Source organism: Haliotis asinina, chromosome 8, assembly GCF_037392515.1.
Source record: "Haliotis asinina isolate JCU_RB_2024 chromosome 8, JCU_Hal_asi_v2, whole genome shotgun sequence".
Taxonomy (NCBI): domain Eukaryota; kingdom Metazoa; phylum Mollusca; class Gastropoda; order Lepetellida; family Haliotidae; genus Haliotis; species Haliotis asinina.
The window spans coordinates 30,487,495-30,504,859 of record NC_090287.1 but is presented as its reverse complement, the minus strand read 5'-3'; the positions used below and the strand labels follow the sequence as shown (position 1 = coordinate 30,504,859).

Here is a 17,365-nt window from a genome sequence, read left to right as displayed (position 1 = left end):
CCATCGACCAATCGTAGGTAGCGTACTAAAACTGTCTCGGTTGGTTTGATACCCGGAAGCATGTGCCCGATTTACAATTTCTGTAGCAGACGGAAAATGTTTGAATGTAGAAATGACTGAAATACTACCTGAACTAGCCGAGTTCAGAGTTAAAAGGGTTTGTTGTAATCGATGTCCCAATGCTTAGGTCGTTTTTGATTATTGTTGTGTCGTACAGACTTTAATGTAATGTTGAAAACATGAATGAAAAATGACAACAAATGCCAGTGCGTATTAATAGTATGCCGTTTACCAAACTACAACGTCATGACGGGTCCTGTCTCTTAACCACAGCGATCCCAGTGTACTTACTATACGCTCCAGTGAAAAGAAGACCCCCCAAAGTATGGGTGACAGTAGATATTTTTTCCTCTAATAATTACCATAAGTAACACAGGGAGGGTATATTTTTTGGAGGGTATATTTTTTTCTAAATACAGTTAAAAGATATAAACAAATACAATCATTCCAGATAGCCAAACACCATTTAAGTAAGAACTATGTCACATTGTCAGTTACAGTGCTGATATAAGAGCTTAGAGTCATTTAGTCGCATAAATGTCCTGAAAGTAGAAACATAAATGTCGAAATGGAGACCAAACCAATGTAGGTTTTGCCAGACTAGACCCACACCAATCGCTGTGAAGTTGAATAGGACTCACATTCTAATATTGTTCTGACAACACCAACCACATGTATGCTCCTTCAGTGCTAACATTCCAATATATATATATGTGTGATGATGATGTTTTATTTTGTTGGCTCTGGGGTGAAGCATGCTGTAGTTTCATCCATAGAGCTGTTTCCCTTCATACACAAGTGTCCACCAAATGTGGATTCTAGAATTCACCCAATGATGATCCACTGACAGTCAGTAGCAGATATTCTCAAAATATTCCACAAAAGTGTCATTGAATTTTTAAAATGAACTGTTCCTTCTAACCCCAAAATGACATTAATTATAAATTGTTGATGAGAATATATTTTCATCTTATGTATCAGTTCTGAAACAAACTACACATCTTGTATTGCTTTGTAAATGAATCTATCTATAATATATTCATTCACGTTGCTGATGCAGGCTGCTCCAGTGATCTATTACATTTCGGAGTACATCACCAAAGAAGAAGAAGAATCACTTTTAGCTAATGTATATGCAGCACCAAAGCCTAAATGGACTCATCTGTCAAATAGACGATTGCAAAACTGGGGTATGTGCATGAATTTCCAATGTCATACAAATTGATGAATTATGTATAAATGTCAATGAGTACCATGTTAAGAATGGAAGAATCTTATTTCAGATTACAACCTTGAACAATACACTTATATACAGAGTACAAGAAAATTTCATTACTATTTGTCATTAAAACATACAGTTAAACTGAGTTAATCTGGTCAGCATTGCTTTTGAAACATTCATCCTGTACAATTTGTGTATGGAACATCTACATATAGTGATATGGACATTTCCTTTCATGATAAGTTATCAGTTCAGAAATATCTTTATCTGGATATCTGTATTTGTAGTAAAGTGAATGTGTATGTTCATAAATATTCTTTTATGTAAGACAAAAACTGGTTAAAAGCAAATTAACACTAAAATGTATGTTATTCTTTAGTGGTTGTATTTTAATGCTAATGTGTCAATGTGGAGGTCCAGGAAACAACTGGTCTTCAGCAACCCATCTTTGTCATGAGAGACGACTATCGGGATCAGGTAGTCAGATTCGTTGACTCCCAGTTGCTTAAATCAGTGCTCATGCTGTTGGTCACTGGATTGTCTGTCCCACACTCAATTATTTACAGACTGTCACCACATACCTAGAATATTTGCTGTGTGTGGTGTATTTACACAACAAAGAAACGAAACGAATACTAACATGCTTCATTTCCACTTTGACTTCGCCTTTTTCAGGGGGCTTGCCTCATCCAAAAGGAATGATAGCAGAGGACATCCCTAAGGTTGGCAGAGAATACTTTCATGGATTAATGATATACTGTCTAGACACAAACACATAGTTTAAATGGATGAGCTCTTTTCAATTCAGTGAAAGAAAGACGTGATTAAGAGAATACTTACTGTCATACAGAATGGTGGTAATACTCATGATGTGTTTTCATTCTGTTGTCTACTTTGCACTACTGTTTAGAGTTTTATAAGGTGTCACAGAGTGAAAAAAATGAGACTATTGTACATATGACTCAAACACCAGGTGAATCCAAGGTCAGTTATTGAAATTTTGATTCAGATAGGCAATACCATAACTAGCACACACACACCCACACACCCACATCCACCCACCCACCCCCATACACACTAACACACACTAACACTAACACACACACTGACACACACTAACACTAACACACACTAACACTAACACACACACTAACACACACGCTACAAAGAAAACATGTTATAACATTATTGAAGAATGAATATAACACAATAACACAAACAAGGAAAGGCCAGTATTGCTTAAAGTTCATTTAAAACACCTAACTAAGTAAAGTAACTATGTTTACAGTGGCTGCTCACCCAGTGTGAGAAGATCGGCAGGCTGGGGGTGTTTGATGGGAAGATGCCAAACCATGTGTTGGTCAATGAGTACCTGCCTGGACAGGGCATCATGGTCAGTGATCAAGGGACGCAACTCTTACAACTAGAGTCCATTTGATTTCATTTCAAATTGATGAATTGCTCACTAATACAAAATCTAATAACTGCAGCAAAACCAAATTTTGCATAGTCACTTGAAATCAACAGACCAACTCAGGTCATTTATCTCAAAGTTTTGGTCTCCCGAATAAAAAAGTTGTTTAACAAGCTATCATAAGTTTGTTCTCACTGTTGGCTGTTCCTTACGAGGGAGGAACACATGCTGGTAGAACAACCAGGTGTGAGATGAATGTGTGAAATTTCACTGCACACACTTGTTGATTACCGAGCTATTTTACCAGCAAGTGTTCCCTCCTTGTAAAAAATACAAACAAAACTATACCCATGTTGCCATTTTCAGCCCCACGAGGATGGCCCTCTGTTCTATCCGACAGTGTCCACCATCAGCCTGGGCTCTCATACTCTGCTTGACTTCTACCATCACCTGAAGGATGTCCCTGATCAGAGAGATGGTGGGGAGGAAACGCAGGTGAGCAGCTTCCATTCTCATTACCTTTGAGCATGATGTTGATTGCACAGGGTGGTAACTAGTTTTCTTCAGGGGATGGGTCGTCAAGTTTGTACACATGGTCTAGGGGGTGTCAGCAATATTGTACCCAAAACTATTAAAAAGTTATGCTTAAAAATTATTGCTGGAGAGGAGTCATTAATTTTGTACACAATTTGAGGGTTGGATGGTTCACTTAATTTATATTTAAGTTTTAGTGGGTGCCTTCACATTGTCCATGCGTTATCATTACCCCTTCCTAGCCATTAATTATGAACAGTCTCTGAGGGCTCAGGCTCAGTTTGAAAAAAGTCCTACTGCCCCCCTCACTTTTGAAGAAAATGTGACTGAGAAACATTTAATTTTTTTATGCAGCCCAAGAGAGTATGTTGCCCGTTTCACCTTGCACTGGTTCCAAGAGAGTATGTTGCCTGTTTCTGGTTGTGTCAGTCAGGTGTTAAGGGATCATGTTAAAAGTTTCAGGCATCTCTCTGCTTCAAGGACCGGTACTTTCAGTCAATGTTGCTGGAACCTCGCAGCCTTGTCCTAGTCATGGGGGACATGTACAAGGTTCATCTACACGGTATCGCTGAGACAACAGTTGACTCCATCACAGACCAGGTGGCCAACATCGATATGTGCTCAATTGCCAAGTGTGGGGACACTTTACAAAGAGGCACTCGGGTCTCACTTACCATCAGAGTTGTGCCCAAAATACTAAAGTCAAAACTGTTTTTTGGAAAGAAATGACAAGATTTTTTTTATGTTTATGGATGAATGTCTGATTTGTAAATAACTATGTGGGAGTCAAGATAAATATGCTTTTGTCATTTTGTCCTATTTTTATGCTCAATATAAGGAAAATATATTATTTACTAAAATGGTTTGGATTGTGTTTAATGTCAATGTTTAACAATGGATCTGAATCCTACATGCTATACAGTCTGCTTCTATACTTTAGAATCTGTATCTTCTCGAGAGATTTGTTCAAAGCTTACCTGCAACGTAAATGACAACTTTACAGATTCTGATACAATTTGGTATGGAATTACAATAACAAATTATGAAAAATGCAAATTCACCTATACAAATACCAAAAGCATTAAAATAACAAAACGATGAAAACAATTCTATGAAATTCGAGTTGAAATGATTCACTGTTAAAAAAAATAGCAGGGGGAAACATGGTTTCAACAACTGTGTATATAGCACATATACAGTGAGTAGGGTCTCTGCGTCGAATATCTCTAAGAGACCAGATCATATCGGCAAATGGACCAGCCAATGAAAGTCTTTGTTGCACTTTAGTACTAGCCCACCCATTGTGAATGGGTTCTGTATCCCAGGTGTGCATTTCAAGGGTAGGAAACCCAAGTACAAATATTGCACTTTTGATTTGCAAGTGTACACTTATAATTTTTTTAACTATTTGATTTTCATAATCAGCAGTGTATATTATATGTCATGAAGAAATGATAATTGTGTTCTAATTATGTTTAATTTGGTGGATACATCTAAGCTTTAAGAAACTAACTTCTTAAAGACATACTTTTTCTGTAAGATGTATATTTGTTATCCTGATGTGAAACAGGTCGACTCAATATATATATTATTGTAAAACATTTGGTCAAATGAGTATTTTCAACATTTTCTCTGAATTTTGTGTTATTTTTCAAAAATATCTCCATAAGGTCTAATGTTTGGTCTCTCAGAAGACAAGATCTGTATGAAGTGCTTGTGTCCAACAGCAAGAAGACACCATCAACTTCATTAATTCATTTGTAGCAATCTTCAGAAGTACATTACATTGTAGTATAATTGTATCCCAAAACTGCAAGGATAAAAGTTTCCTCCAAATCCTGGTGGTGTATAACAACTGCTTATATTAATCAGCACTTTTTAGACCATTCTTTAAATAACTGCAAATGCCCCCAGCTAAGAAAGAAAAGTTTTGAAATGACAGACAGTATTTCCTTGTGTATAATCATAATGTTTCAGAGAAGTACACATTTGCTGCATAATTAATGAAAATGACTTAGCTCATCATTGTTTGAAGTATTTGTTTTCACGACTGCTCTCAAACAACAATATATATATTACAGGAACCTTTGAATAATTCTGTGAGACAAGCAACATTTTGATGTTTGGAAGTATTGTCAGTGATCCACATTGTCAGGAGAAGACAGTTCATTCTCATTTGGGCCTTTTGGTTGTTTCTTGCTTAAGGCCACATTCAACCTATTATATTATAGCTGTATGATAGTAGTCTGTAAATAAACAAGTCTGGGTTCCACACTCTAGTGATTAACAGCATGAGCATCGATCTATTCGCAATTTGGAAACTATGATATGTGTCAACTGAGTCAACAAGCCTGACCACCCAGTTCTGTTAGTCACCTCTTACAAGACCGGGTTGCTGAAGACTAGTTCTAACCCATATCTTCACAGGATTTTGGCCCTTGAACAGACAAGGGATGTACTGAACCACTGCCCATCCGAATCCTAATCTGGTTGTATTTTTGGCATCACATACACTTTTGATGAAAAGCCAGCTGATGGAGAAGGAAGTGCCTCACAGTAACACAAAACATTTTAGAGACAGTTTGTTGTACAAATGATATTTATTCAACATGAATACATTCAGTCAGTAATTTACAAATATACATGATGAAGTTGGATACAAATATAGGATATTAAGTTAAGTACTGATTGCCAGTGTCTGCCAAGTCAGGCAGGCTATGGAGGATGAAGAAGGCACTTGCACTGGTGAAAGACACATTGCACAGTTGTGGAAAAAATATACCAACCTTTTATACCTCATGTAAACAAAGACAGCAAGCTTGTTTTTGTTGTTAGAAAGTTACCTACTCAGTAAGAAGAAAACATTTTACAAATTCTAACACACAGTTTCTGTAATACATTATTATTTTGTGTGATACCAAACATCCTAGAAGAGTGGCATGTTGAGGTTAAACATATTCCAAAACCTCTGATTACGTGCACAAGAATGTTACTCTGAAATCTCACTGACATCTTCTAGGTAATTGTCCTCTTATCTCAAATAGAACTTATTAAAAGTATTCGGATTAACTGTACCCTTATATGACATTATTCAAATAAATTGTAGAAATCAAATAGTTTTTGATAAGTTCTATCTGAGAACCATTTGCTTTAACTTTCATAGTGACCATCCTTTACGTAACATGCATAATATTTTGGTCATGTTGTTTCTTGTCCTTGAAAGGGTCACAGTGCTCTGTAATCATCTGCTGATTACTGACACAGATCTCTGTTCTCTCTCCTTGTGATTAGGGTACTCAATAACTACCAAATGTTGACATGGCAGACAGGATATGCTTTAGGGCCTTTAATCACAGTTTCTAAGGACATAATTGTTATTAGGTCTTTAGGAAGCATTTTCCAGTCAGTCAAACCTGAAGCTATGAAGTTTTTATGGATAACGACAACTTATTCATGAGAAATCTAAGGATAAAGAAGTTGTTATCCTTAAAAGTCCAGACAGATATGGAATGTTGATCATGATCTCCAAAGCATCTGATTATCATTCACCAAACATTTGTCATGAGATAAATGTGGCTCACCGAAACAGCTGAAGTGCTCTCTGAAGATGGGTTCAGCAAAGGTCTGACATACATCAAGGAAATGTCTGGTGCAATTGGTAGGGTGGGATATTGAATGGCAGTTAGGTAGGGAGACTGATCACATGTAGAACTTATAAATGAAAATATTGAATTGCTTTACAATTACTTTGATTTGCATTGAGGCGTATGAGAACAGGAAGGCCACCATCATGAAGTATACAATCTTGACGACAGCTCACTAAAAAATCAACCTTTCACATATGACGGGAAATGCATCAAATTTTATATTTCTCTCACACAGACGCACATGCACCACACAAACCTTTATCTATCACAACAGCTATGGCGGCTTTGTACTTATTGTAGTCTAACTGCTTTGTACTTATTGTAGTCAATGTAGAAATGTCAGGAAAACCCTCACCCAACAATGAATAGATTAGAAAGTCAGAGCCAAACCTGATTAAATAATCACTGGGTCAAAACATGTATTTGGTTCAGGCTAATCTTGCATAGGGTACCTTGTTTCCTATTAGTCTATTTAGTTTTACACCGCTTTTTGCAATATCAGGGAGGGGGCACCAGCAACAGGTTTCACAGATTGTACCCATGTGAGTAATCCAACCGCGGTCATTGGAGTTTTTGCGATCCACGGACGCATCCTTGCTCATCTAATTGTGGCTCCTTCTTGGACAACTGTGTCTCTCTCCCTTGCTCAAGATTTCTTAGCAGAAAGATGAATGATTGAGGTACTTTGAAGAAAACATTCCAGTATCATAAACACTGATATATAAAGCGTTGACAATTTGAATTTATCGACGTTATTTGGAAAGGGTGATATAGGATAAATTAGATTCCACCGTTCCTCTTGGTAACCACACATGTCTAAAATATACAAAATATAGGAATTTACAGTTATTGCATATAGGACACATAGTTTATGATTTGTTGGTAGAATCATGGTTTCTTTCAAAGAATAGAATAAATAAGGCGAACAAGCCTTAGGTTTCACTTAGAACAAATAAAACATTTTTTCGATCGCACCTAAGACATGGAACATATATGGTATGATGATTTTCTTAATGAATATGTATGAGTTTGGCGTAATAGTCTTTTAATACCCTTGAGGATCTTTTTGGGAAGATGATAGTTTATTGCACACTACAAAACCACTACAAAACACTAGGCTATCGCTCCTACAGGTCTTATCTTCATCACTGCTTCTTTTAATGACTCCGATGGACTTTTCCATGTTTTCCAGGAAACACCATCAAACTGTTTGTCAGGAACTACCCCCTTCTTATAGTAGCGTCCAGTAAGGTTTGTCATGTAGCATTTATAATACCACCATCCGCTGTGGAACCGCTTGGCGCAATTGTGGTCGAATGCCTTCAATTCTTTATTGACGAGGTCGTTGTCAACGTCTCTGGTACTGAACTTCATGTTGTTGTGTTTAAGGAAACTGTCCCCGGCGGTGCCACTATATCCAGAGATGTGGAGTCGGTACCCTTCATCTTCGTTGTCAGTCCAGAAGGTGTCGTACTCAGCGTACACGCTGTCGTTGTCGAAGTCATCCATGTCAACCCGCAGGAGATAGTTCTTCTGGTTCGTGAGGTAGTGGAGATTTTCGTTGCCGATCCAGTGATCCGCATACAAGCCTGTAGACAACAGACACGGAGAGTGAGTGAGTGAGTTTAGTTTTACGCCGCACTCAGCAATATTACAGCTATATGGCGGCGGTCTGTAAATAATCGAGTCTGGATAAGACAATCCAGTGATCAACAACATGAGCATCGATCTGCGCAATTGGGAACCGATGACATGCGTCAACCAAGTCAGCGAGCCTGACCACCCGATCCCGTTAGTCGCCTCTTACGACAAGCTGAGTAACCTTTTATGGCAAGCATGGGTTGCTGAAGGCCTATTCTACCCCGGGACCTTCACGGGTCCAGACACGGAGAGTTAAACACAAAAACATATGTAACTTCTTTTCTTTACAAGATGTATTACCACATAGGGGTAATATATAATGGTGAACAACTTCTTCATTGCAGTAACGGAGAATGAGAGGGTATAGTTTTACTCCTCACTCGAATATCCCAGTTATATGGCTACGGCCGGTAAATAATCGAATCAGGGCCAAACAACCCAGTGATCAACAGCATGGACATCGATCAACGCAACTAGGACCACGATTACATGTGTCAATCAAGTCAGCGAGCCTGACCACGAGATCCCGTTAGTTGCCTCTTACGACAAGCATTGGTTTCTGAAGACCAATTCTAACTCAGATCTTCATGAGAGAACAACAATCGAGATGTTGCGGTGCATGTTCTACCATCGTTATCAAGCTCAGATCAAGTAATATTTGCACCATGTATGATGGCATTTTACTATTTTTTTACATTGAGTAATCGAGGAGACGTAATTTCATCTGACAACCACAAAAGAGCTGTCAGACAACATCGTCCTATTATCCTGCAACTGTGTATTTGGTTTGGCACTGTTTCCACTTTCCAAGAAGGGCTACAAAATATTCATAGTCTCTGTTCCAAGTCATTATTTAGTGCAAAACCGATGAGAATATAAAACGGCTACGCAAGGGAATAACCATCCTCGATATCTCCAGGGTATACGTTCCGAAAAGTCTCCACTATACCCTGGATGCATCTACGGCTCATCCCGATAAATTTATTACCTCCCTTGGCTGGCTTTTCATCCAATCAGGTGTCTACGCTGGGAAGTTGAGCGAACCAATCACAACTCACTTTCGCTTTTTAAATTCTCTAACCGATTAAACTTGGCAAACAAACCATGCGTAGGTTCTCTGAAAGAGGTAGATGAATTTCTTGCATATGTTTTAAAAAAGGTTTCGGACCTATAAAGTTGCATGTATGATTTCCCCAAATTGTGAGTCGCACGGCGAGCAAACATTCGCAGTTGCAACTGCTACCTTTGTTGACACTGGCAAGTTCGGTTATAACGGCGACCACTCTGATTGGCTACTGTGAGAAAGCGGAGCCAGCAAAGGGAGGTAATAAAATTATCGGGCCGACCCGTAGATGCGTCCAGGGTATAGTGGAGACTTTTCGGAACGTATACCCTGGAGATATAGAGGATTGGGAATAACCAACATCGGTCAAACTCAACGGTATGGTGCCGTTGTATAATGCGACCTGAGCGGTACGACTGCCGTACGTGAGTGTTAAGTGAGTTTAGGTTTATGCCGCACTCAACAACATTCAATCTAAATGGCGGCTGTCTGTAACTAATCGAGTCCTGACTAGACAACCGAGTGGTCAACAGCATGAGCATCCATCTGTGCAACTGGAAAAGATGCACAAACAAATCAGCGAGTCGGACCACCCGACCCCGTCGGTCGCCTCTTACGCCAAGCATAGGTTACGGAAGATCCGTTCTAACCCGAACCTTCAAGGGGTGTCAGGATATGGGTGTTAGCGCTAAGGTTGATTTGCTCAATAGCACCAGGGAACAGATTCTTAAGGGCGATAGACGTAAATGCAACCTGGGGGAGAAAATTACTTGAAAGAGTTCACAGAAAATCGGAATGACACCAGGTGTTCGAAAACCCATGTGGAAAGCATATATACTATGGGGACGACAATGACAAATGGTGTGTAAGGGAAGGTAAAACACAAGACGTGTTTCTAACGGATACGAGGAAACAAGAGCACTTAAGCAACCTATACCTCCGAAGCCCCTCTTGTAGTCAGCCCAGTCTCTGTAAAAGTCAATGCTGGTGCTAGTGCGTTTGAGGAGGATGGTCCAGCCCCCGCCCCTCATGTCGCAGTACACTGGGAGGCTCTTCTTCAGACCCACTAGGTAAATCTTGTACATGCCGTTACGATTGTGGCCATCTTCGTAGTACTCGTAGCAGTCTGAGGGGAGGAAAACAGAAGGGCACTTGACTAGACTGGACACCCTATGACGGTTAAAATCCTCAACATAGATAAACTAAATACTGATGCTAAAAATGCGGCAAATTACTAGTATGTAACAACAGCAGAAGTACTGACGCATTACTAGTAACTGGTCAAGTACAGGGAACCCAAAGACAGGACCAACTTAACAAGGTAACCTAGGTAACTAAGAAAAGAAACTGGATTCCGAACAGGATGGCCGGACAAACTTACTTAACGAAACACCCGGCTAACATAAGCTTTTAACATGTTCAGCTTGTTGCTAAGATATATTTGACAAGATAAGCTTCCATTTTTCATAGTGTGAATGATACCGTCAAACAGAGATTATATCCCTTTGAATCATTCCTCCCTACTCATTTAACCGCTGATACTTGAGGATGTCACCGTGTTGTACTCTCTATTGCACTATTAGCAATGCATGACACAAGATAAACTGGCAAATGTTATATGGATGGTACATGACATTGTTCTATGATCAGAGTAAAAGTTGTGACAGCTGCGCATTGAAAAATTCTTCATTTTTCATTATTGCTGACTTTATGGAGTAGTTCACTGAGACGGTATCGTTATTGGCAGATGTTTCCGCAACGGCGCCTAATTTTTATCATTCAGTTTACATTGTTTCTCTGTAAATAGTTGTGTCAACATGTGTTTGAGCAAGCCTATTGATTTGAATGGAACAGATTTATCTGAAAGAAGTAATGTCACCATTGTTTGATGACAAGGATTGATCTATAACGAGAGCAACAGCTGGGCCGATCACCTCGTGTACTTAGTATCTTAGCATCAAACATGATGATTGTCGGTATGTCTAAATTAATACTAGTTAGAACTCTAAATTAATACTAGTTAGAACCAACCTAGAGGTTTCGGGGTGTCTCCTTCTTGCTGGTAGAGAATCGTCCTCTTCTCTGGAGTCTGATGTTGTTTCATTGAATCAGCCTCTTCTTTAGAGGATTTCTTTTCCTGTGTATCTTTTGAACTGCCACCTTCAGAAGCCGTCTTTGTCTCATCACCTGTTGTTTCTGGAGCAGGTGCTTGGTCAGAGGGTAGTGGAGAGGTGACGTCATTTGTTTGTTTTGTTGAATCAGGATCTGTATTGGAACTGTCCTTCTCCTGCAGATCATTGGAACTACTGTCGCCTGCATTGCCTTCTGTAGCTGTCTTGGTGTCATCACTGTTTAATTCCTTTTTCAAAATGTCATCTTTACTTTCCTCCTCGTCGGTGATGGGAAGGTGACTGGTCTGAAAACCCCCTTCGACAGCAGGGTCGTCTTTCTTGTCAGATTCAGAAGCAGTGGCCTCGGAGATTTTGTCTTTGCCGTTTGTGCCATTTTTCGAAATATCTTTCAGAAAGTATGGACACTTCTTCCAATAAACGGTCGAGAAGGGTGGACATGGGCATAAGATTAAGGAATACATCACACAAAAACGAGAGCTGTTCATACCACCACATGACCAAGGACGCCTCTCTATTAAAGCATCAGGGGATTTGGGAAACAAACTGAGAAGAGCCTTTGGGGTATACTTCTCTTCCGGTTTACCGTCGTCTACAACGTTCTTTGATATGGCAGGTGTGCCCGATACAAGATTGTCCAATCTTTCCAATATTCGATCTGAGTTAGCTTTGATCTCCAGTTTGGTCCTCAGTTGCTCAGTCTCATGTCGGTGCTTCAAAGCCTCCTCTGACAAATCTTGCATCTTCTTCATAACACTAGAGATGAGAGCTGTCTGATTCATGACGATATGATATAGCATCTGATTTTGTTCTTCAAGATGTTGGGATTTGCTCTGAAGCTGGTTGAACAGAATCGAGTGGTTTTTCAAAATGGTCGACAGTTCTGATATCTTGCTTTGCTGTTGTGTTATCAGCTCGTAGTGCTTCGTGCTGTTGTCAGTCAGAGATGGATTATTAGGGCTGGCTTTATCGTGACCCAGTTTGAGATATTTCCCTTGGCGAGCTTTCAAGATGTCATTTTCTTCTTTCAAAGTCACATAATTTTGGTTAAGCTTCAAGAGATCGTTCTCAAGTTTCAAGATCTGATTCTCGAGCCTGGACAAGACGTTGCTGTCATTCTGCTTCGTGATTGTTTCACCCAGTAACTGGTTCTCCAGCTTCATGATCATAATCTCCAAACTCTGGATCTTACTTGCGTATTCTGAAGCTCGTTCTTGAAACTGCAGCTCGAACCTATGAAGATCCTCTCTGAAGTGCTGGAATCCTTGGTAGTGTGTATCCTTAGCAGATCCTTCATCTGCTCTGTCTTGAATTTGTTCCTTTGTTGCCTTAATGGGTTTATCCCTTTTATCCTTGGGATTTTCCTCTGTCTCGTCTGTTTCCTTTTCGCCTTTTTCTGTCTGTGACGGGTGTTCACCTCTCTTAGAGATACTGTCTCCCAGAAAGGGTTCAGGAGGATCTGATTTATCAAGATTTGCCTCTGGAACAACTGATGATTCCTGTTGGCTTAATGTATTTTCCTGTAACATTTCAGTCACTGACAGCTTCTCTTCAGCAATCTCACCAGAGGTATCTTCTTTGGAACCCTCGCTAATTGTCTCAGTTATCACGGTTTCAAATCTTGGAACGACATCGTATTCTTTGTCAGGATAATGTTCAAGACACATGCTGTTGGAAAACCCATAGTAACAATACAGTTCACACTGATTTTTGCATAAACAAGCGCTTTGTATTCTTTGTAATGAAGTCAGTGTTTGGGGTACTTTCAGTTCGGATCTTGCCGTTTCTTCTGACGTTTGCAAGACGACTTCTTTGTTTACAGTCTCCTCTTCCTTTACTTCTTTTTCCTGTATATTTATCTCTTTTGGTTGTGTCTCTGTCTCAGGTGGAGGTACCTTTGCCTCCGTTTGCTGTTTTGCATCAGTATCTGATTTTAAAGATTTATCGGATCCTTGCTTCTCTTTCGGGACTTTTTCTTCCTCGTCATCAATATCAACTTCTTTCATGACTTTGACATATCCTCTGAGAGGATCAAATACAAAGTCTTCAACCATTCGTGTCTTTCTGTCGGATTTACTTGGTGTCTGTTGACTCGCCTCCTCCTTAGCATCTGACTTGGGTTCATCTTTGGGTTTGACGGGGTCGTCTTCCTGTTTGTGGTTAGTTTTAGTTTGTTTTGAAATATCGGCTTTGTCTTGTTGATTTACACTAACAGAGGCTGTGTCTGATGTGTCAGCAGATGCATTCAATTCTGCAGTCTCATCGTCTGATTCGTCACCAAACTCTGTTTCATCAAGGTCAGTATCGTCCTTAGAAGACTCGTTGGATTCAGAGACGCTTTTAGAAACATCCTCGGTTGTCTCTTTCTTTTCTTCGCCCGTTTGTATTTGCTGGGGACTATCGCTGTCTTTTCTATCCTTAACCTTTTCCGGATCATCGAAAGAACCTGTACTCCCTTTCTCTCCTCCAGGTGGTTCTGGTGGTTGGTCGTCTGCTCGTAGTAACTCCTCGTACAGTGTTAGTATGTGACATTCAACCTTACCGTCTGGTCTACCAACTGTCTTGTACCTCGCCATCATTTTTTCGATTTTTGCTTTGAGAATAACTTTTTCTTTTGACAATTCTCCAGCTAGAGGTCCATCTGTCACCAAGTCCAGATACCACATTCTGACGTCACAGTAACTCTTCTCGCTGGAAATAAGAGAGAATATAGTATAGTGCTTTCATATTGGCTTCTGTCGTATCTAAACCCTAGAATCGACCTAGATTAAAAAGGGAATAAGATTCCATGCAGTGTTGTGAATAATGTATTGATGCAGACTCAATATTCACTGAATAATACATACTGATTCTGGTATGATGCAATATGTCCCAAACTAAACACCAGAAATGGGCTTCCCACATTGTACCAATGTGGAGAATCGACTCGGGACCGTGCTTTTTCTCGTGGCTAGGCTGCCCCACCGCCCCAGTGGAAATATGTGCAAACTTTTTGTCATACATCTGGGTGCCGTTGTACAAAGCGACCTTAGCGCTAAAGCGACCGTAACTCTCACACCTTAACATCAACATGCGACTGTCGCAAGGCTGACCTAAGATTACTTTGTTAAGTATAGAGGTGTGGCAATAACATGTCCACTGTTCAGAGGCTAAAGCACCTATATATAGAATAACATTTATCATTAACTTCCGTGTTTAACACACAACGCCGAGGGAACCAGTTTATCTTGCAATCTCAAAACCTGCAATCGACGTGTGGTTCATTGACACGGTGCAAAACACGCTATAAGGGACAAGTTGGAGATTAAAACAGTGAATATATCGTACTTCTTCCTAGAAACCCGGGAACTTACTGCACAGGGTGAATCAGTTTTATTAGAAGTCCGATATCAGGAGCCTGTCATTACAAGCGGTGCGTGTGCGTGCGTACATACGTACGTGTGCGTTCTATGGATGTTTCCTGTCCTATGAGAAATAAGGACAATCGTGAAGAACTCCGATATCAGGAGTCGGTCATTACTAGCGGTGCGTGCGTGTGCGCGCGTGCGTGTGCGTTCGTGTGTACGTGTGTGCTATGTGTGCTTCCTGTCCTATGGGACATTGGGACAACCGTAATCGGATAGTCTGACATTCATTATGCAATATACGTTAACGGACAAATATAATGGTTATAAATGCCGGCATCAAAAGTGCTAGTAACGCTAATTTGGGCGAACCATTCCCCCTTTAAAGCGTAATAGCACTCTCTGGAACGATATTATATGTAACAAACAGCTTTGAGTAATTGTGCCAATTACCTCCCGCTTAATGTTACACATTTGACATTAACTATGTCGGTAACTATTCTATACCAGAATGCACGTGTACATTATATACACCACTCTTACTTCACTCGAATCTCTCTTCACTTCAGGCTTACACTTACACACCAAAGAATGAAAAATTCTGGGGTTCAAAAATCCCGAGGCCCGGGATAAGTCAGTTTTCATTCCGGACAATCAAGTAATGGCATCTTACTTGTCCGTGAGCTACTAGATAATTTTCACTTATGATTTCAAACTGCAAATAAAGTTGGTTTTCATTTCACATCTGCTCGTAATATATCTGTTAAATTTCGCAATGATGATAAAGTACAATTATCGTTCTTTGAAAGTTATCACTCTTCGATAAATAGTCAAGTAAGCATTAACATCACACATTGTGTCATAAATCAGGGCAAGTGGAAAATTAGTCAGGACAAGTTACTTTCTTGAAATCACGTTCCCTGTGGCAAGTGGCTTTTGAAAAATGTTTGAACCGCTGAAAATACTTGGTTAATTCCACAAACGATGGTGTGCGCGTACATTGCACATTCTCTCTCTATGCTATAAGACTTTGTTCCAGTCTGAAAAATCAATTTCCTTTATGGTTTGTAAACTACAAGGAATGCTTTATTATCGATTTTGTCTATGTAGGTAATAGCTTCGTTGCCCACGGACATGTCTGTGTCTTCGAGTATATATCCTATAAACAGTATTATTTGTTTTTAAATGTTTTTATACCTTATACTTAGACGACTCTTTGAGTACTAGTATGTAGCTTGTGTTGATTTTCAGTTGTATTAGGGTTGTATTTATGCTTAAATTTGAACCCAATTCTGTATAAATGGACATAATACATACATATCTGCTTTAACCATACAGTATATTGAGGCAGGACACTGTACTCACCTCTCAACTCTGCTTACAACAGTGATTATGAATATCCAGGTAGCCACGTGCACAGGTGTACTCCTTAAAACCTTCATCTCCGAATCAGGTAGTATTTACACCAGTGTTTGTGTAGAACGTTATCTCAGGCACGCGCTGCTCCTTGAATTTAAATTTGTAGTCGGTTCGAATACTGCAACTTGAAATAAGACCCGCCGAATGGAATGGTGTTGAATATGACAGGGATATATCCCCCTCCCTATTTATAGCTCCTGCCTTCAACGTGGCGGGGGTTCCTGTCGTTCATACCGCTACTGGTGACGTCGCCCGCTACGTCATTCCTGCCGTGTGTCTTTTAACATTCCCATTGACCGGGTGGTGACAGCTTGTGTATGGGAATGGCCGCTAAGTCTACGTAGCACACCGTATACACACTCGGCATCAGTGATCGATCCTAGCTCCTCACTCACAACACCATCAAGCAATGCTGAATTATTGATGCTGGAATTTCGCATCATGTCATTATTAATATTTCATATCTGAATCGTGTCGATTGGTCTGCCACCATTTTTAGTGGCAGTGCGATACGTGTAGGACTCCTTATGAGCTGATCACAACAATGCAACGCACTCACAGACATACAACGGGTCTATACATGTCGAGCTGTGTTTTACACTGCGGTTCAAGATTAATGAGATATGATTCAAAAGTGGCTCTATTTACAGAGAACGGCAGACCTGTAACGATACCTACTCTCTACACTACCTGTGTACGTGTTTATCATGCCTATGGTAAAAAAATCCCCGTAATATTATAAGTTTAATCCCGCGGGATAATTCACCAAGAAAGTTCAAATTCATTCATAAAACAATAACGCGTAATCTGTTACTGTCGAAACATGCCATAATCGATTCATATTATAAAGAAAACATGTATGTTTTCTGACTGTGGTTTTGCCGATCTACCG

At 39.8% G+C, this 17,365-nt stretch overlaps 2 protein-coding genes across 5 annotated transcripts; one reads left to right on the top strand and one right to left on the bottom strand.

The window, feature by feature from the left end:
* Positions 1-27: 27 nt before the first annotated feature.
* Positions 28-5,502, top strand: LOC137294659 (alpha-ketoglutarate-dependent dioxygenase alkB homolog 6-like). 4 transcript variants are annotated; one of them, XM_067825726.1, is made up of 6 exons: positions 28-157; positions 1,121-1,250; positions 1,958-2,004; positions 2,571-2,675; positions 3,063-3,191; positions 3,687-5,502. In XM_067825726.1, the coding sequence occupies exons 1-6, from the start codon at positions 113-115 to the stop codon at positions 3,957-3,959; spliced, it is 729 nt and encodes a 242-aa protein (XP_067681827.1). In that variant the 5' UTR covers positions 28-112; the 3' UTR covers positions 3,960-5,502. The 4 variants fall into 4 exon arrangements, with proteins under 4 accessions (XP_067681827.1, XP_067681828.1, XP_067681826.1 ...); XM_067825727.1 differs by having other exon boundaries at positions 54-157; positions 3,693-4,859; XM_067825725.1 differs by having other exon boundaries at positions 69-383; positions 3,693-4,104.
* A 309-nt stretch (positions 5,503-5,811) lies between these two features.
* LOC137294521 (uncharacterized) lies at positions 5,812-16,741 on the bottom strand. The gene is made up of 4 exons (XM_067825554.1): positions 16,420-16,741; positions 11,613-14,401; positions 10,519-10,707; positions 5,812-8,466 (listed from the first exon to the last, which is right to left on the bottom strand). The coding sequence occupies exons 1-4, from the start codon at positions 16,494-16,496 to the stop codon at positions 7,991-7,993; spliced, it is 3,531 nt and encodes a 1,176-aa protein (XP_067681655.1). The 5' UTR covers positions 16,497-16,741; the 3' UTR covers positions 5,812-7,990.
* Positions 16,742-17,365: the final 624 nt, after the last annotated feature.